Here is a 20816-nt window from a genome sequence, read left to right as displayed (position 1 = left end):
TCTACGTCCGGGCTACATTCCCAGACCAATTTTATATTTTTTTATTTGGAAACAGAGTCTCTTACGCCAGCGTGGCTGGCTTAGAACCTGCTCGATCCTCCTGTCTCTGCTTCCCAAGCCCGGGGATTACAAGCATGCACCACCACGCCCGGCCATTTAGGTCATTTTAAACAGATGTCTTTACAGAAAAACTTCTAGAACCTTCATTATGCAAATGGAAATTGTTGTAGACCTTGAGGAGGGGACTACATTGTGCTAGCTCCCGGGATTTCTACACCTTGGAAAACTGCAAACAGGCTCATTTCTCAGATGCACAGACGATGGCTCAGAGACAGGAGAAAGCACACAGTCTGCTGGTGGCCCACAGGATTGAAACATAGATTCCTGGTTTACTCAGACTGGAGGAATGCGTTGTCTGAAACTGTTCCTTGAGAGTGGTCCTAGGGTTTACTCGGAGCCCTAGGGGTCCTCAGGGAACAGAAGCAGCGCAAGCTCCCACGACATCTCTGTCACTTCTCAGAAGACGCAGAGTCTCATTTCCAGACACCTACATCGCCCAGGGACAGTTGGGATCTGGCCCTTAGAAGCCATGATGGTTTCTTAACATTGAACCCAGGAAGTATTAAAGTAGGAAAAGATGAACACAGACATGCAAGAAACATGAGATTAATTCTTGAATCAAGACTGGGAAAAAGTACAGGGAGCATGGTTCTGGGCCTCTCTGCATCCACCAGGAAATGCTCATGGTCAGAAAATCTTAGCGCTACATTTCCCTGTGAAGGACTTCAGCCAAGCATTTTACATTTTAGCTTTCAAAAGAAGTCTCGTGAAGGTTCTAGCTGTCCTGCTGGGAGGCAGGGCCAGGAGTCCCTGTGAAAGGATGAATGGGGAGCACCCTGCTCCCACACATAGCCCAAGGCTCAGGATCTTAGCGGCTTGACTTATCGGACAACTGGTCCCTTAAAAAAAAAAAAAAAAAAAAAAAGTACTGAGCCCTCAATGGCAGAGGGATTTAAATTTCCTCTCTCTTGTTGGAATGGTGGCATTCTGGGACTTCCGGTTCCCTAATCCTCCCCTAAATAGATGTGGAAACTGTGTCGACAGGAGGGATTTGCTCCTGGTGAGGCAGAGGGCAGTGAGCCGGTGCGCTCATGATTTAATGTCTATGATCAGCTAAGCCCACCGCTGAGCTCTTCATCTGCCTCCCGCGGCATCTTTGCTGGGCTGTCTGGTCAGGGCTTCTCACGCCATCTCTGCCCAGAGAGCCAGGCCAGGTCCGGCCTCATTCCTGGAGGTGGCTTGGGGAAGAGTGTGGCAGCTCCGTGGAAGCCCTGGCCATGACTTCACTGCTTCAAAGGGAACTGGACCCAAGTCCCACCTCCTGCCCCAGGGTAGGAAGATCAGCTGGACTTTACTTCTCCGTGTGAGCAGCTACAATGGGCTTGTCCAAAAGCAAATCTGGTCAGGGCTTCCTCCTCCACCTGCGTAACCCCCTTCACTGCTTTTCCATTGCCTTTGGATAAAGAGAGACTCGGTCATGCAACCTTCAGCACTCCACCTGACCTGGCCCCTGTGTATCCCTGTGACCTTATTCTCGTAGTTTCAGCCACACACCTGACCCGTCCCTTCTGATGACGTTCATGCGTCCTTCAGCCGAGGTCACTCAGCATCTCCCACATCAAGCTGGACATGTTGAGTTTGAGAGGCTCTAACGCAAACCCCAACATTTCAACCTGGGCTGTTCCATGAGGTAGCTGTCAATATAAAGGCAGAAATCAGGGAGATAATGAGGATTTAGGAATCATTTGCATATTGGTGGCAAGGTGAGCCCCAGCGTGTTTGGCCTGCCAAAGAGGCAGAGAGGAGAGAGAAGGCTGCGGGGGCAGGCTCAGGGGACACTGGCACTGAAGGACGGCCGGAGGCCCTGGGGCCGCAGCAGAGGTTGAGAAGGCAAGTCAGGGAGGTCAGAGGAAACCTAGGTCCTTGTCTGGAAGATGACACTTCTTCCTTCCTTCCTTCCTTCCTTCCTTCCTTCCTTCCTTCCTTCCTTTCCTCTTTCTTTCTTTCTTTCTTTCTTTCTTTCTTTCTTTCTTTCTTTCTTTCTTTCAGTACTTGGGATGGAATCTAAGAGTATTCTACCTGAGTTACACTCCCAGCCCTTTTCTTCCTTTCTTTCTTTCTTTTTCTTTCTTTCTTTCTTTCTTTCTTTCTTTCTTTCCTTCCTTCCTTCTCTCTTTCTCTCTTTCTCTCTCTTTCTTTCTTTCTTTCTTTCTTTCTTTCTTTCTTTCTTTCTTTCTTTCTTTCTTTCTTTCGTTCTTTCCTTGGTGGTACTTGGGTTCCTGAAAACCCTTCTACCTCTGGGCTACACTCCCAGACCTATTTTTATACTTTTAAAATCTGGAAACAGGGTTTCTTAAACCAGCGCGGCTGGCTTCGAACCTGTTCCATCCTCCTGTTTCCGCCTCTCAAGTACGGGGATTACAAGCATGTGCCACCACGCCCAGCTTTATTCTTTATTTTGAAACAGGGTCTCACTGAGTTGCAAAAGGCTACACTAAGTATTAGCTGAGGCTGCCCGCACACCACGATCCTCCTGTCTCAGCCTCCCAAATGCTGGGATTACAAGCATGCGCCACCACGCCTGGCTGAAAGATGGCCTCTCTAACAGAGCAGGGGTCCTTGGTGTCCCAACAGCACGCCTGCAGGGCCTGGAAAGTGAGGCAGCAAAATAGCAGCCTGTGGAGTGTGGCTCTTCGGGAAATGAATTATTTAGTGGGAGGGGAAAGAAAATTTTTCTTAGGCTGAATACAGAGGATGTTTAGGACAGTGAAAATACACCCTGTATGGTGCTGTATGATGGCTACACATCCTTATGCATTCGCCCAAACCCGTAGCATGTCCAACACCAAGAATGACTTTTCATGTAAACATGGCCCCTGGTATGATGTGTCAGTGCAGGTTTATTAGCTGTCGCAAAGGCCACTGTGCTGCGAAATGTGGAGGACAGAGGCTGTGCGCATGGGGAGGCAGGAGGCACGCGGCACTCAACCGTGCTGTGGACCCCAGACTGCTCAGAGAAGCCAAGACTTTAAATGTTGTCTTAAGAAGGAAGCAAAAAGAGCTGGTGGAACAGACCTGCAAACCCAGGCCTTAGGAGGCTGACACAGAAGGACTGCAGGTTCGAGGTCTGCCTTAGCAAGTAGCGAGACTGCATATCAGAGGTAGAATGCCCCTTGATCTGCCCCTTTTGTGGTACTCGTTCAATACCCAGTACCACAAGAAGAAGAAGGAGAAGAAGAAGAAGAAGAAGAAGAAGAAGAAGAAGGAGGAGGAGGAGGAGGAGGAGGAGGAGGAGGAGGAGGAGGAGGAGGAATAAGATGACATATCTGTTTTGCTGTCACTTCAGCAAAGGCTGTATGAGATGGGAGTTAGAGGAGGACGTGGAGTCTGACAGTTTCTCTGCCTCCTTTAGTTCAAGGTGGAAGAGACTGGAATCCAGTTTGAATGCTGATAGGAGTGGGTAAAGAGAGAAAAGCTGAGTACGTGGTGGATGGGGAGCGTTGAGGGCAGAGTTCAACTCTGCACTACAGGTTGGGCCTAATGGAGCATGCCTATCATACCAGCACTTGGGAGGCGGAGACAAGAGGATTGCAGGTTTGAGACCAGCCTCCGCAACTTAGCAAGACCCTGTTTCAAAATAAAAAATAAAATAGGGCTGGGGTATAGCTCAGAGATGGGACTCCTGTGGGCTCAATCCCCAGTACCACACAGCAAAAAAGAGAGCCCCACAGAAAGGAGGGCCAGGGGCCAGGTGTGGTGGACGCTTGTAATCCCAGCATTCTGGAGGCTGAGACTGGAGGCTGTTCACAGACAGCCTCAGCTACTTAGTGAGGCCCTTTGCAACTCAGTGAGACCCTGTTGCAAAATAAAGAATAGGGCTGGGGGTGTAGCTCGGAGGTAGGATGCTCCTGGGTTCTATCCCTAGTACAAAAAAGAAAGAAAGAAAGTAAGAAAGAAAGAAAGAAAGAAAGAAAGCCAGCCAGGCGTGGTGGCGCACGCTTGTAATCCCCGTGCTTGGGAGGCGGAGACAGGAGGATCACGCAGGTTTGAAGCCAATCTCGCTGGCTTAAGAGACCCTGTTTCCAAATAAAAATATAAAAAACAGGTCTGGGAGTGTAGCCTGGAAGTATAAGGATTCTCCCTCGCCATGGGCTTCGCTGGGGTCTTCGCTCGGCTCCTGCATTCCCTCCAGGTCTCGGGAGACTTGGCGCACCACCCGCCTTCTTATTCCTTACCCTGCTTCATTTTATGGCACGTGACATTTCTTGAGGTCGGGTATCTGTGCACTTGTTTACTGTCATCTCCCCGGCTAGGTTATCAGCTCCGTGAGGGCAGTGAATATACACCCTCCCCACGATGTGATTTAGCCAGCTGTTCGTTTGTCCTGTCATGCACTGGACAGAGTAGTACTCCATAGAAGTGTGTGGAGCAAATGATCTAGGGCCCAGGGACCGGGAAGCTGTGCCACCGCGTGTGGGACAACTGTCCGTAAGCCTGCTGACATCTTCAGGGTTGATGGGAGGAACTGAATGGAGAGAGAGAGAGAGAGAGAGAGAGAGACAGACAGACAGACAGACAGACAGGTGGTGCCCCAGCCTCACCAGAAGTGGGGGGGGGCAGTGAGATTGGGGCTGTGAAATGGGGCCTATAGTTACCAGAGTGGGACTCTAAGTTAGGAAGCCCCTGCAAACAGGGGAATCTGTGGCCAGGGACCTTAGACGGGCACTGAACTACCAACACAACTTTTCATGGTTGTGGAAATAATCCTCTAGCTGCACTGTCCAAGATAGTAGATATCACCGGCTTTTGAGCACATAAGCATGGCTTGTGCATCTGAGAAGTTGAATATCAATTTTATTAAAATTTAAGCAGTCATACATGAGTAGTGGCTACTTTATTGATCAGAACAGCTTCTGACCTCCCACAGAATGATACCATCTGGACAGAGCTGGTAGAGAGTAAAAGTTAAGAAAGATTTCATAGGATGAGGTCTCCAAGATCTCAAGAGAGGAAATACTCCCTCTCTCTTACAAGTTTAAGCTGGAAGCACCCACATTTGCTTCAAAAGAAAACTAAATGTGACAAGAGCATAGAAAACAAGATTGGGGTGTACACAAATGAACGGTGAACACATACTTCTAAAAATCTTCAGTATGCTGCAGGGAACCGGATCACAGGCCCTGAGAGGATATTTGGCTCCTTCCACATATGAATTAGTCTTGTCACCATTTACACTGAAATCATCAGCACCCACAGGTGCTCTGGGCAGCTCTCGGACTCTGCCGGAGACATCAGATTAAGGTCTTGCCTAGTGGTTCTCAGAGAATGCTGTACCTTCGAATCAGCAGAGAGTTTTTGTTTGTTTGTTTGTTTGTTTGTTTTGGGTGGTACTGAAGGTGGAATCCAGGGGCTTTTCTACTTCCGGACTATATTCCCAGACCTATTTTATATTTTATTTGGAAACAGAGTCTCACTAAGTTGCTGAGAGCCTCACTAAGTAGCTTATGCTGGCTTGGAACTTGTGCAATCCTCCTGTCTCAGCCTCTCAAGTGCTGGGATTTCAAGCGTGGGCCACCATGCCCCGCTCTAGAAGAGGTTTTAAAAACTCCCAGTGCTAAGCCCTCCTCTGTGCCAATCAAATCCAAATCTCTGGGGTGGGGCTTAAGCAGCAATAGTTTGAAAACCTCCTCCTGGTAATTCTATCTGAAGGTGGGTTTGAGAATCACTGGTCTACACAACAACATGCAAAGCTAGATAGAGCTTATTATCATCAGGGTATTACATGATCTAAAAACGCTAAGCTTGGAGCAGAGGTTCTCAGCGTTGGCTACTTGGGAATCAGCTGGGGAACTTTAAAAAATAAGCTGATGCCCAGGTCCTACCCAGAGATGCGGATTTGATTGGTCTGGTTGTGGCCTGAGCATTGGAATTTTTGAAAACTCACGGAGTGATCCTAATAAGCAGTTAAGTCTGAGAACCGTCTGGTTTAGAGATCACTTTGATTAAATGTACTGGGATGTAATTGGTTAGCGTTCCTTCTAGAAGCTGTTCCTTTGTCCTGTCATGCTGTTCCTGTTTATTGAATGCCAATTATGTGCCAGCTATGTGCCTAGTACCACAGACACAGATAGAAACTCAGACATAACCCTTTGAGAAAGATATGTGAAGCCGGGCGTGGTGGCACACGCTTGTAATCCCAGCATCCGGGAGGCTGAGACAAGAGGATCTGGGTTCATGGACAGCCTCAGCTACTTAGTGAGGCCCTATGCAACTCAGCGAGACTCTATTTCTTTTTTTTTTTCTTTTTTTATTTGAAAGTTAATGTTATACATTTCATCTGTATGTGACTCTGTTTCAAAATAAAGAATAGAAATAGGGCTGGGAGCCTGCGGGAGGCTAAGACCAGAGGATCACGGTTCACGGACGGCCTCAGCTACTTAGCGAGGCCCTCTGTAACTTAGTGAGACCCTGTTTCAAAATAAAGAATAAAAAGTAGGGCAGGGGGTGTAGCTCAGAGGTCAAATGCCCCTGGGTTCCATCCCCAAATCTGCCAAAAAGAAAAAAAAAAAGAAAAAAAGAAGAAAAAAAAAGAAAAAAAAAAAAGAAATAGGGCTGGAGGTGAGCTCGCAGGTAGAATGCCCCTGGGTTCCATCCCCAGTACCACAAAGTATGTGAGCCGCAGGTGTGAGACGTGCAGGTGTGAGACGCGCCATGCACCAGCCAGCAGGGCCGTGGAAGGGACAGGAAGCCCCTCAGATTAGCCTGTGCATGGACTTTCCTTTTTCCCTTCTCACTCTCTTTTTCTTCATCCTTTACTTTTTCTTTCTTCCTTTTTTCTTTCTCTCCTTTCTCTTTCCTTTTTCTTGTTTAGTGGTAACCTTGTCAGGAGACTATTGCCCTGACTGTTTTGGGTTGGACTGCTTCAGGAGCGTGTGTGGTGGTGGTGAAGACAACCGTCTGGAAAGATCAAGTGGGAGAGGACGCCAGCGAATGCTCCTCTGAGCCGTGGGCCAGGCGGCTCCGGCTCTGGCTCCCCTGGACCCTCGGTCAACGTGGCCCTGACCCTGCCATTGCGGGCCGTCTGCTCTGGGAGGGGGGCTCCCGCAGGGTCCTGCCCCTGTCACTGGGATTATAAGTGTGCACCACCACTCCCGGAAATGAACGTTTTTTAAAAAGAAAAAAAATCATTAATCCTTTTACTCAACCTAATGAATTGTGATCCAATCATAACTTTTGACAAGGCAGTTAAGAGCTTGCCCAGGCATGACACTGTGCCCAGAAGGACATCTGCTTGCGGAGGCTCTGGAGGGGCCTGGCCCTCGCGTGGCCCTCCTGTCAGAGTGTGGGTGCGGTGGGGGACTCTTCGGCCCATGCCTTCTCTGCGTGAGAAGAACAATGTGGGTGGAGGGAAGGAGCCTGACAGGCAGGCTCTGCATGCCTTCTGCTTTGTCTTTGCAGTCACTCATATAAAAAGAACCTCGATGTGACCAAAATCCGAACAGGAAAACCTCAGCCACTTCTCCAAGTGGATGACCATGACTTCACCATGCGGCCAGCCTTCGGAGGTAAGCCCGAGTCCTCCCCTGACCCTGCAGCCTGCCAGGGTTGCGCTGTCTGGTCCTCTCCGCCCAACACTTCCTGGGTGGATGTGGAGGGGGGTTGGGATTTTTCCTCTCATAGTCTGAGGATCCCAACTCCACTCCGCTTCTGTACGGTTGCCCAAGGAGAGGAGAGCGGGCAGGAAGGGTGGAGAGGGTGGCGACGCAGGCTGTAGGTAGCCAGCTACCTTTGCAAAGCCCACTAGCCACTAAGCATCCTTTTGCCTAACGCTGGGAGGTTTGGGATATAAACAGCTCCTCTGCTTGGCTGCTCTCTGCCTGATTGGAAATTCCCTGCTGTGAGGGCCACTTGCTTTCCAAGGCAGAGACATTTTAACTTGTCCTGAAGGCCCCTCCCTCACACACTCCCCCAAAGGACAAATGCCCCACGGCCCCTGGGTCTTCACTGGTCTGGGCTGCCGTGACGAGAGACCATAGGCTGGCAGACTAAGAAACAACAGACATTTGTTTTCCACAGTCTGGCCCTGGAAGCTCAAGATCCAGGGCCTGACAGATCCCATGTCTTTCTGGTTCATGAGCAGCACCTTCTCGCTGTAACTTCACATTGGGGATGGGGAGGTCAGGGATCTTTTTGAGGTCTCTTTCAGAAAGGCACGAATCCCATTTATGAGGGGTCCATCTCAAGACCTACTCGCCTCTCAAAGGTCTCACTTTCTAATGCCTCCACCTTTTGGATTAGAATTTTTTTTTTTTTTTTGTACTGGAGATTAAACCTCTGCGTTTAATCTACCTCTGAGTGATAAGTAAAATAAAAAATTAAATGCGAGTAAAATAAAAATAAGTGAGTATGGCGGAGTGTGAAAAACACGAGAGAGGTCCGGTACACGTGGCATGTAAAGTTTTAATGGCACGGCTCTCCCGGGGATCAGGGCGAGGCACTGTGGGGCCCGCGCGCCTGTCCGAAGCTTGAGGACGCGGGCTCCCCTTTTCAAGGTATGCATCTCGCGAGATGGGGGGTTTACTCGCGGGAACGCCCAATTCTCGCGGGGGTTTCAGCCCCTCCCTTGCCCTGCAGAGGTCATGTGACACAAAGTCACATGAGTGCAGGACCCAACTTAACATCCCGGCCTTTTGATGGTAGGGATAATGGATGACGTTGGACCCTCTAGCTTCTTCCTGCTGTCAAGGGGCGTCGTCAGGGGCCCCAGGCCGGGAGGAGTTGGGAGTCCAGTCCCCCAGAAGAGGGTGCAGGTGGGTGCATAGCTGCAGTGCGAATTGGAGGTTACCCTGGACAGCTTAGTGATGTGCGCTTGAGGAGGCTTGAACAGGCAAGGGCTATTAAAGAAAAAAACAAATCATGAGATTGAGCAGGCGACCAAAAAGGAGACTGGCTTACTCAGTACCTGGAGAGCTACCCTGAGCTGGCAAAGAGGATGGAGGTTGAGGGATCCAGGAGCCATCAGTCTTCAGCCAGGCTGAGTAGGGCCAGCGGCGGGGCCTGGTCTGGAAAGGTGCTCCCTCTGTGTTGAGGCACCTGGGGCCAACCCTTTTCCAAGGGCACTGTTCCAGTGGCCCTCCTGGCCACACGCGGAGCAGTCTGATTGGTGGGCATGGCTTTGCCCCACTTGAGGCAGGCTCCTGGAGGTAGTTGTTGTTGCAGTCCTCCACACCTAGGTGGCGCTCCAGAGGGCTGAGCCGCCACCGCCAGCTGAAGGGCAGCTACCAGGGATCTGCTTTTTTGCAAAATCGGAGTGTACGCTCCATTTCCGCCTGTTTCTCTCTGGAATTAAAGCTTAGATGCCATGTTAAGGTTCTGTCAGCTGTGACGGACCTATACTCACAAAGAGCGCGTCCCGGGGCTGGTGTCCGGCAAGAATGGCAACGCAGACTCCCCATGGGCAGAGGGTGTCGCCCCAGCCCCGGCGTTTCCCACAGTACCTAGGGCGTGCCCACGCGGGCCGCCCAGCAAAATTGCAGTCTGGCGCGGGCCAAGATGGCGACTGTGACATCACCAGGCAGCGACTATGAGCCATCACAAAATGGCAGCTGGCGGGAAAATAAATGGAAGCTGATGGGGGAGAGCATTTGGAGGGATACCAGACCACTTAGAAAAGTTCCTAACTGTTCCTGGGCCACCGCAACCTATTTCCCAACTCGTATCAAGGCAGACAGGCTCTCAGGGCATCTGCTAGTATAAAGGTTCGACTCCCCATAATTGGTTCGCGGGCGGAAACGAAGAACAGGAAATGGGCGTCCCCGATTTCCCTGCTCAATCGTTCGGAAACAGAGGTTAAGAGATAGGGAAGAACGTCTTCATTCCTTCTCAAAACCGGAGGATGACCTGGTCATCTGCAGCGTGGTCCCAGTGGACCGGGGGACAATGGGTCACCAAGCGCTTGGATTTTTGGGTCCCAGTGGACCGGAAGACCCAAGTCAGGAACCCGCTAACCAAGGGAAGGAGGCAGTTTACCGGAGTGAAGTGTTGCCAGCCAGCGCTGGCTGCGACAGAAGCGCTGAGAAGCTGCTGGGAGCGTGGTGGAGCTGGGGCGCGTGGATGCCGGTGGCTGGTGTGGACGGCACTGGCGGCTGGCGCAGGTGGGATCAGTGGGGGTGCGCAGGCGGCATGGCTTGCCGGGCAGGCGGCGTGGAGACAAAATGGCTTCCAGGCACGCGCCAGACGCTGAGGCTGGGCCCCGAGGAGCACCGCCAGTGAGCCTGGCTCGGGGCGGGTGGGGCAAACCGGCCAGAGGTCCCGGCAGTGACCGGAGAACCAAGCTGGAACGGTGCTTTAGGAGGTCCAAGCGGCAGGCAGAGGTCCTGGCCCGCGCAGGCAGTTGGCAGGCAGAGCAAGTGCCAAGCTGCCTGGCTCGGGCCGGAAAGATGGCCGCCGACTCCTAGGATTGGTTAGGAGTGGAAAGTGGGAGGGATTAAAGATTGTGAGGCCTCCAGTGAGGCCATGAGGTGGGAGGGGTTAAAGATGGCGAGGCCTCCAGTGAGGCCATGAGGTGGGAGGGGTTAAGGATGGCGAGGCCTCCAGTGAGGCCATGAGGTGGGAGGGGTTAAGGATGGTGAGGCCTCCAGTGAGGCCATGAGGTGGGAGGGGTTAAGGATGGCGAGGCCTCGAGTGAGGCCATGAGGTGGGAGGGGTTAAGGATGGCGAGGCCTCCAGTGAGGCCATGAGGTGGGAGGGGTTAAGGATGGCGAGGCCTCCAGTGAGGCCATGAGGTGGGAGGGGTTAAGGATGGCGAGGCCTCCAGTGAGGCCATGAGGTGGGAGGGGTTAAGGATGGCGAGGCCTCCAGTGAGGCCATGAGGTGGGAGGGGTTAAAGATGGCGAGGCCTCCAATGAGGCCATGAGGTGGGAGGGGTTAAAGATGGTGGGGCCAAGATGGCGGCCCCCCAGTGATTCCACGTGTCCAAGATGGCGGGCCAAAGCTGGCGACCCCCCCCCCCAGTAATTCCATGTGGCTGCTTACCGGAATGGCCAGGCCCAGGCAGCAGGGGTGGGCAGGCACAGGGTGAAGGGCGCCAGGGCGCGAGTCCGAGTGGAGGAACCAGCTGGAGCGCGGGCTGGGGGCTGTTTAGCAGAGTGGCGGCCACCTAGATGGAGGAGGCAGGCGGCCCCGGCAGGCGGGTCTAAGCAACGCCAGGCGCGGAGAAGACATAGGCGCACGGCGTGGCGCAGTCCGCGGGCGGCGCGTTCCCATTCCAGCGGCGGGCGGCGTGGGCAGGCGGGAACGGCGGTTTTAGGAGGTCCAAGCGGCAGGCAGAGGTCCTGGCCCGTGCAGGAGGTAGTCCACGCAGGCACGGGGCGGCAGCGGCGGCAGTGGTGGGAGCAACGCCTGCAAGCGGAGCGCTGCTGTGGGACCTCACAGTCGAGCTGCTGGCGGGTTGGAGAGTCCGGGGCTCAAAAAGAGAGTAAAAATAAAAAGAGAAAACAGAAAAAAAAAAAAGGAAAAAAAATGGGGAGGGACCCAAGAGTTCTCCCGGTTCGGCACCAAATGATAAGTAAAATAAAAAATTAAATGCGAGTAAAATAAAAATAAGTGAGTACGGCGGAGTGTGAAAAACACGAGAGAGGTCCGGTACACGTGGCATGTAAAGTTTTAATGGCACGGCTCTCCCGGGGATCAGGGCGAGGCACCGTGGGGCCCGCGCGCCTGTCCGAAGCTTGAGGACGCGGGCTCTCCTTTTCAAGGTATGCATCTCGCGAGATGGGGGGTTTACTCGCGGGAATGCCCAATTCTCGCGGGGGTTTCAGCCCCTCCCTTGCCCTGCAGAGGTCATGTGACACAAAGTCACATGAGTGCAGGACCCAACTTAACACTGAGTTACACTCCCAGCCCTATACTTTATTCTTTATTTTGAAACAGGGTCTCACTAAGTTGCAGAGGGCCTCACTAAGTAGCTGAGGCTGGCTGCAAACCTGTGATCCTCCTGTCTCAGCCTCCCAAGTACCCGGATTGCAAGTGTGCGTCACCACACCTGGCCTGGGGTTAGAATTTCAACACATGCATTTTGGAAGACATAAACATTCAGACCATAGCAAATGGGAAAGGAACCGCTGTATGCTGCGACCAGGCAGGGAGCAGGGCAGGAGAGTGGCTTGCATGAGATCCCTGGGCCAACTGTCCCCTAGTGCATGTGGGGAAACTCAGGCCCAGAGCAGTTCAGCAGGTCATTTGAAATGACAAGCTCAGGCAGGCCGCCTCCTTTCTCCTTTATCTCTGCCCCTCCTCCTCTCTCAGGACACATTGTTCTCTCTGGGCCACACGAAAGAGTAGGGTGACCTTCAGGCAAGCCACCAATCCTTTCTGAGCCTCTGTTTTCTCATTTATAAAATGGGGACAGTAATCCCCACACACGGACTTGTTGTCCAGATTAAACAAGATAATGTATGTAAAGCCCCTGGCACATATTCTTCCACTAGGGTGACTAGTAAGGGATTAATTTATCTCAGAGGCCTTTGCATTTTAAAAGGCACTAAATTCCCTGAGCTCTGACACCTGCTGAGCGGGAGATAGATAAGTGGGTGGGAGGTGACAGCCTTTGGTGACTCCCTGTCACTCCTCTCCCCACCCAGAAGCCTGATCCTCAGGACAAGAGGAGGCTGCCCTACTGCCCCTACTTCAGGCTTCCCCCGGCTCTCTGTAGGCAATTCTACCAAGGAGTTTTAGGATAATAAAGTTTTCCTGAATAATCAGCTTTAAAATATCTGTATCTGCTGGGCGTGGTGGCGCACGCTTGTAATCCCCGCACTTGGGAGGCGGAGACAGTAGGATTGGGCAGTTTCAAAGCCAGCCGCGCTGCTTAAGAGACCCTATTTCCAAATTTTAAAAAGTATAAAAATAGGTCTGGGAGTGTAGTCCAGAGAAGGGTTTTCAGGAACCTCAGTACCACACACACACAAAAAAATCTGTATCTGCTTTGGGACATCTAAGTAAAAATGTCCCCATGAACTGGAATTTTGACCTTTCTCTTCCTGTACAGTGTTCTAGGACCACAGAGGCCAGCTAGGTGGCTAGGTCTGGTCATAAGACTGTGGTGACAGTCTCACTTGTCAACTGAGTTTTGTGTGACATGCACCACTCTGACCAAGGCACTAAGACATATAATTTTTTTTTCCATGTTGGGGCTCAAACCCAGGGCCTCATGTGTGCTAGGCAAGTGCTCTTCCCCTGGTTATACTCCAAGCCCATATACAGTCTTAATGTGATCCTCTCATGAGCTGCTTCTTTCTTTCTTTATTTATTTTGGTACTAATGATTGACCCCAGAAGCAGTCCACCTCTGAGCTACACCCCAGCCTTATTTTATTTATCTTGAAACAGAGTCTCACTAAGTTGAAGAGGGCCTCTCTAAGTTGCTGAGGCTGGCCTTGAACCTGTGATCCTCTTGTCTTAGCTTAGTACTGGGATTACAGTTGTGCACCACCACAGCCAGCTCTCTCATGAATGGTTTGAGGTGGATACTACTGTTACCCTTGGGTGAGGGGACCGAGGCACAGAGTGGGCAAGTGAGTGGCCTGGGTCCCAGTGCTGTTGAAGGTGAGCCCTCCCTCCTAGCCGGGCCTCCTCCTTGTCTCCTTGCGCATGTCACTGGGCTGAATAGTCACTGGGCAGAGGAGGCTGCCTGAGCCACCACACTTTGGCAGGGCCCGCCAAAAATAGTTTTACTTTAAAATCAGAAGAAAAGATAAAGTCTTAGATAGAAGAAATGATTTGAGTACCTACTATTAATATATTCATCTTTATACTCATATAGTTGTGAAGTATCTGTTTTGCCTATGTTGGGTAGAGAAGGGGACTGTGAAGGTAGGGGACTCAAGGTCCTCATGAGTCACATCGTGGCCTTGGTACGCGGCTCAGGGGCGCCTGGGCGTGGGAGGCCGTTCAGACAAGGCGCTGTGATTTCCTCCCCAGGCTCTTGTTTACGCAGTGGCCTGATCATGCCTTCAGTATGGAAGTCTTGTGACTGTACAACACCCAGGACCAAAACAGCTAGGAGGAGAACTTTGTTCCTTGTTTACGGTGTTGCGAAACAGTTCCTTCCTTGGGGGAAAGCAGGGGCTAACTCCCTGGCTGCATTCCCAGAAACCCTGGCTCTGAACAGAATCATGCAACTGCTTGGACCCCCTGTCAGAGAGCGCCTGTCTCAAGCCACGTCAAGGACCGAGTGGCACTTTCTGTGCCCCCGTCACTGAATCTGTTGGGCCCATGGGGGGCTCCTCAGAATGCAGAGGGTCAGAACAGCCCCCTGGCCCTGCCTGAGGAAACTTCTGGCCCTTGGGAAGGACCCTGACTTTGGGGAAAGAGGGCCCCAGAGGGGAAGGAGGTGTCAATCCTTAAGACCGCGGGCTGTTTCATGTCAGCTGCCAAGATCCCGGCCACAAGGCACAGAGAGGAGCCCCCCTTCCTTTGGCTTTTTGGACGTCCAGCTGTTACGTGCCTAAGACCGGGAGGGGGCACACAGTGAGGTACCGGGACTCCACACCTTACAGGCCTATAAATAAGATTTGCATGTGAGAAGGAGCTGGTCCAGGAGGGGGCTTCCACACACCCTCTAATCCCTGGGAGCATCTGGGGATGGCTAAAGCCAAGGAGACTTCATCAGGTGCTCCTGAGAGTCCCACTCCACCCCGTGCCTCCTCTCGGGGCAGGGAGCCCTGCTCAGGGCCTGGGAGAGCTGAGTGTTAAGTTGGGTCCTGCACTCATGTGACTTTGTGTCACATGACCTCTGCAGGGCAAGGGAGGGGCTGAAACCCCCGCGAGAATTGGGCGTTCCCGCGAGTAAACCCTCATCTCGCGAGATGCATACCTTGAAAAGGAGAGCCTGCGTCCTCAAGCTTCGGACAGGCGCGCGGGCCCCACGGTGCCTCGCCCTGATCCCAGGGAGAGCCGTGCCATTAAAACTTTACATGCACGCCGGGCGTGGTGGCGCACGCTTGTAATCCCCGTGCTTGGAAGGCGGAGACAGGAGGATCGCGCAGGTTCGAAGCCAGCCGTGCTGGCGTAAGAGACCCTGTTTCAAAAATATAAAAAATAGGTCTGGGAGTGTAGCCAGGAGGAAGAAGGGCTTCCAGGAACCCCAGTACCACCAAAAAAAAAAAAAAAAAAAAACTTTACATGCCACGTGTACCGGACCTCTCTCGTGTTTTTCACACTCCGCCGTATGCACATTATTTTTATTTTACTCGCATTTAATTTTTTATTTTACTTATCACTGAGGACGGAGGCTGGGCAGACAGCACATGGGTGACTGGCCCTGGGGCGGCGCTGTGACCGGCCCTGGATAGAAGGAGAGCCTGGGCCCAACCTGCCTCGAGTGAGCGTCTAGCCCAGCACGGCCTCCTCGAGCTCACACGCACACCATGCCCGGACCTTTGGGCCAAGATGTCCGTATTTCCATCCTATTTCTGAAGAAGCGCTTCCTTGTGGATTGATGTTTAAAAGTAATTGATAGTGAGAAATTTGTCTAAGACTACATACCCTTGGATAACCTTTTCAGTCTGGGAAGAGAAAAGATTAAAAATCTAGCAGCTTCCTAATAATCCCAGGGATCAGTTGAAACAAAAATACCTTGTTTAAATGACCAGTTGCCTGATTCAGTTGTGTGCTCTGGTGTTTTTTTTTTTTTGTTTTTTGTTTTTTGTTTTTTTGCATCCAACCCCGGGGCTGTTCTTCCTCAGAACTACATTCCCAGCCCTTTTTTATGTTTTTACCTTTTAAACAGTTTCTCATTAAGTCGCTAAGAGTCTTGCTAAATTGCTGAGGCTGGCCTCAAACTTGCAGTCCTCCTGTCTCAGCTTCATAAGTTCTGGGGTTATAGGCATGTGTTCCCGCGCCCAACTCAGTAGTGTCCTGCTTAGAACTTCCAGAGGACAGGAGTTTCTCTTTCATTTGTTAGGAGAAACACGACAACTAATTTTTTAAAATTAAAATGTAATACTTAAAAGTTGTGAAATAGTATACACTTTGTATATTTTTGTCACCAAGCTTCAGCGGAGCTCAAAATAAAACTTTGGCAAAATAGACATAACATAAAATTTATCATTTTAACCATTTTTTTGTGGTACTGGGGTTTCTGGAAGCCCTTCTACCTCCGGGCTACACTCCCAGACCTATTTTATATTTTTATTTGGAAACAGGGTCTCCTTAGCCAGCGCGCGGCTGGCTTCAAACCTGCGCGATCCTCCTGTCTCTGCCTCCCAAGCGCGGGGATTACAAGTGTGCGCCACCACGCCCGGCTGTTGTAACCATTTTTAAGTTTGCATTTCAGGGGTCTCAGGTACCTTCATGTTGTTGCGCAACCTTTGAAATGGGGCTATGTCTCCTCTTTTTTGTTGTTGGGGTACTGGGGATATAGCATGTGACAGAATTTTCTTCCTTTTTAAAGTGGAGTCATATTGTATGTTTGTTTATACCACGTTTGGTTATCCATTCTCTCTCTGAGCTACACCCCACCCCTATTTTTTTTTTTTATTTATTTTGAAACACCTGCCTGGCCGGTGTCTCCCCTTATAGAAATCTTTCCAGTGGATTTTGATGAATAAAGCCCAAGGTCTATTGAAGGGTATAGAAATATGAAAGTTTAGCCAGGCATGATGGCACACACTTGTAATCCCAATACTTGGAAGACTGAGACAGGAGGATCCCAGGTTTACAGCCAGCCTCATCAACTTAGTGAGGCCTGCTGCAACTTAGTGAGACCCTGTTTCAAAATAAAGAATAAAAATTAGGGCTGGGGGTGCAGCTCGGAGGTAGAATGCTCCAGGTTCAATCTCTATTACAAAAAAAAAGTTTATTTTAAGTCAGGGAAAGATAGAAGACAAAAGCAGTTTCCCTCCCCCTCACGGGGGAGGGAGAGGTTCCTGGAAGAAAGTAACCACCAGGCTGCTGAGAGGTGAGCTCTTAAGCCTTACTGAGGTTCCCCATCTGTTCTTTTATGAGTGGTCAGAATTGGATTTGGGGGTGCACAATTTCAATCCTTAATTTGAACTGTTACCGTGCGGCTGGTGGGCCCCGGCCTCTCCCTCCAGCTCCCGAGTTCTCTGTCCCGCCTCGCCAGAGTCTCCATCCAGTCACACGACAGTTTCACTTTCCCAGATTGAAACTCCAAGGCTATTGGACAGTCACTCCCCGCTCTCCCCTCGAGGGGCCCTGGTAACCATTACTCTGGTTTCTGTCTTTATGCCTTTGACTATTCCAGGTACCTAGGTAAATGGAATCATGCAGCTTTTGATTAGCTTTTGTGACTGTTTTATTTCATCTAGCATAATGTCTTGGAAGTCCATCTATGTTATGGCATGTGACAGAATTTTCTTCCTTTTTAAAGTGGAATCATATTGTATGTGTGTTTATACCATGTGGGTTATCCATTCATCTATGAATGGACAGGGTTTTTTTTTTCCACATTTTGATTACTGTGAACAATGTTGCCACAAACATGGGTGTACAAATATCTGTTTGAGACTCTGCTTTCAATTCTTGTGGTTACATACCCAGAAGTGAAATTACTGGGTCTTATGGTAATTCTCTCCATATATATTTTGAGGAATTAGCATACTGCTTTCTATAGTGGCTGCAGCATTTTACATTCCCACCAGCGCAGTGCTGCTTTTTAATCCAAACTGTAGTGATGAATTAAAGGAAGGATGTAGAATCGTCATGGATTCTTTTGAAATATATCCAAGAAGCCTGCCAGAATGGTTGGGGAAAGTGGTGGGAACAGCAGGGTCCGGTTCTCCAATGCTTTTGTCTGTAGACAAATGTGCACTTTTTGAGCTGCTATTGTGATGGGCAGGATCCTGAGCACCATCCTGAGCACCTGAGGACCACAGGTAAGCAAGAAAGGCATGTCCTCAGAGTCTGTGCTCTCATGGGGGAGACCAGTGCTCGCAAAATCCTCATGTGGGGATGCCAAATTATTAGGGCTACTGTAAAGAAGAGTCCCAGGAGCTTTCAGAGTGCCACAGGGAAGACACCCCCACACCCCCTCAGAAGGTACCACAGTTGCCTGGGAATCTCACATTACTGGAGTCCTTTTATTTTTTAATTTTTTATTTATTTTCTATTTTTGGTGGTACTGGGGGTGGAACCCAAGGGCTTTCTACCTCCGGGCTACACTCCCAGACCCTTTTTTTTTTCTATTTTATTTGGAAACAGGGTCTCACTAAGTTGCTGAAAGCCTCACTAAGTAGCTGAGGCTGGCTTCGAACCTCTCTGATCCTCCTGTCTCAGCCTCCCAAGCACAGGATTACAAGCGTGCGTCTCTACATCCAGCTACTGGAGTCCTTTTAATGTTAAATTACTTTACATGAGCCGGGCATGGTGGTGCACACCTATAATCCCAGTACTTGGGAGGCTGAGACAGGAGGATCGAAGATTCGAGTCTAGCCTCAGAAATTTAGCAAGGCCTTCAGCAACATAGTGGGACCCTATTTCAAAAAACAGAATAGGCCTGGGGGTATGACTAAGAGGTAGAATGCATCTGGGTTCAGTACTAAAAATATATAAATAAATGAAATGGAATAAAAAAACACATGATTCTCAACCAGCTGACAGCTTCTTGGGGAAATATAATTGATTTAAGTATAATTCCACATCACAGAAACAAGTAGGCTGTTCCCACTGATGAGTGGAGTGGAGGTTATGGCCAGTTCTTCCCCGAGAGAGGACTGCACCGCTTGCATTCAGGAGGCTGCAGTTGCCACGGATGAGGGAGCATGCCCAGGACAAGGGAAAGGAAGAAGAAAACACAAGGAGCAGTGCTCGGGGAGTGGGAGCACCAACCAGTGAGCCAGTCAGGGGCGGGAGCAGCTCTGTGCGGCTGCATTGTGGTCGCTGGGGAGGGAAGGCAGCGTGGGGCGCAGGGCAGTGGGGCTGGAGCAGCTCTGGGAGGCTTTGCCGCATTTAGATGCAGCAGCACAGCCCAAGCTGAAGAATGGCAGGATGGGGCTTGTGCCCCAGGGAGCTCACTGTGGGCCACCCAGAGGATGCCGGAGGGGCCACAACTGGAAGCAGGGCGCTGACTGGTTGACTCAGCAATGGTCCAGCCCAGGGCTGTTGAGGGACTGAGTTAAGACAATAGAAAGAAGTAAGTGGAGGTGCCTGGGAGGTACAGAGAGGGAGAACAGCCAGGTCTTGGGGTCTCACAGAATCAGAGGAGCCTCTTAAGTGCAGAGCCCAAGACCAATCACTGAGATGGGGCAGCGAGGAAAAGCAACTGGGAAGGGATATAGAAATGGTCAGGAAACAGCATGCTCGATAGGGCAACTGGAGAGTTTCCTGAAGGTGTGTTTGCAAAGCTGTGGGCAGGGATGAGGGGAGCCAACAAGCCCTGGGCCAGCTCGAGGGGCTGGGGAGAGTGGGGCCGTGCCCAGGCCAAGCCTGAGCGGGAGGGGAGGAAGCAGTGACCTACAAAGAGCTACAGCAGGGGATGTGCCCAGCAACCGTCGCTCCACTCCAGGCCACACCTGGAATCACCTGTCCATCACCTGCACAGGCTTCTTCTCTCGCTGGGCCCGAGCGGGTCTGTGAACCCTTGGGCTTGAGATGGCAAGGGGTAGGTGTGAATGGGATGGGGATGTCCATACGCGTGTGCATGGGTCCTTCTGTCGGGTTGAGTCTTCAACTCAGGAACTGGGGTTCTTGGCTAAGGTGATGAAAAGAATATCAGCACGTGCCAGTTAGAGACATGGACAGAAGTTTATTTGGGGAAACAGGAAAAAATACATATTCAAGACAGAAGGCGGGCCATCTCAAGACGAAGAAAGCATATCGGGGAGTGTAAGGCTCTCTTCTCATAGGAGATTTTCATGAGGGCTGGGCTGGAGGAGGTGCATGAGGACAACCTTAGTCCAGGAGGCCCTGAGGCTGTTTCTGGTGGTCCGGGAGCCTGGTCAGCTTTGGGGAGGATGATCTCAGTCCTGTAGTCCTGAGCCAGCTCCTGGTGGTCTGCTTGTCCTTAGGAACCTCAGGCTGGTTTGGATCTTCATTATCTGATTGACAGATAATCTGGAGAGTGCCCTAAATTCTAGGTTTCTCAAAATATTGTACTTGTTATCAATGCACAGGGCAATTATAGTTTCTTTTAGTTAACTCTAGGATCTACAGATTTCCCAGGAATTTGGGAGAGTCATGTCTGGGAAAAAGAACTCTTTTGGGGAGTAAAAGCTGAAGCACGTTAGTTCAGATTCTTTTTCTTTCTTCCAGTACTGGGGATGGAACCCAGGGACATTCCACCTCCAAGCTATACCCCCAACCCTATTTTTATTCTTTATTTTGAAATAGGGTCACACTGAGTTGCGAAGGGTTTCCCTAAGTAGTAGCTGAGGCTCTCCGTGAACCGCAATCCTTCTGTCTCAGCCTCCCATATGCGGTTCACGGACAGCCTCAGCTACTACTTAGTGAAGCCCGTTTTGGGTGAGTGAGACTGAGTGGCCAGTGAGACCAGGGGAACCGGACCCAACTGTGAGTGGGGCAGGGCGGCCTGTCGTGCCTGCCCCACGTCAGCTTTCAGCACACAGGAGAGTCTTCCCTGCACCAACTCCACACAACTCAGAGCTGACGAGCAGGGGAAGCAGGACGCACCAGCACCTGTGCCCCCCTCAGCTAACTGCAAAGCCCAGAGCGTCCAGGCTCCGCGGAGGGACCTGCCAGAGCCACTGGGGGTTGCGTCCCCCCTGGCCCTTCCCTTTC

The 20816-nt window shown here is 51.0% G+C and overlaps 1 protein-coding gene across 2 annotated transcripts in view; it reads left to right on the top strand.

Annotated features, from left to right (window-relative positions):
- The window catches only part of GABRR2 (gamma-aminobutyric acid type A receptor subunit rho2), a gene marked incomplete at its 5' end in the record, with an annotated part of 63205 nt that overhangs the window by 4070 nt on the left and 38319 nt on the right, over positions 1-20816 (top strand). For both annotated transcript variants that reach the window (XM_080700191.1, XM_080700190.1), the window contains one exon: positions 7519-7625. In XM_080700191.1, coding sequence (XP_080556317.1) covers positions 7519-7625 — 107 coding nt within the window. The remainder of the gene's footprint in view (positions 1-7518; positions 7626-20816) is intronic.

This window comes from Muscardinus avellanarius, assembly GCF_963383645.1.
Source record: "Muscardinus avellanarius genome assembly, chromosome: 8".
Lineage (NCBI taxonomy): Eukaryota > Metazoa > Chordata > Mammalia > Rodentia > Gliridae > Muscardinus > Muscardinus avellanarius.
This window is presented reverse-complemented; position numbering and strand designations above follow the sequence as displayed.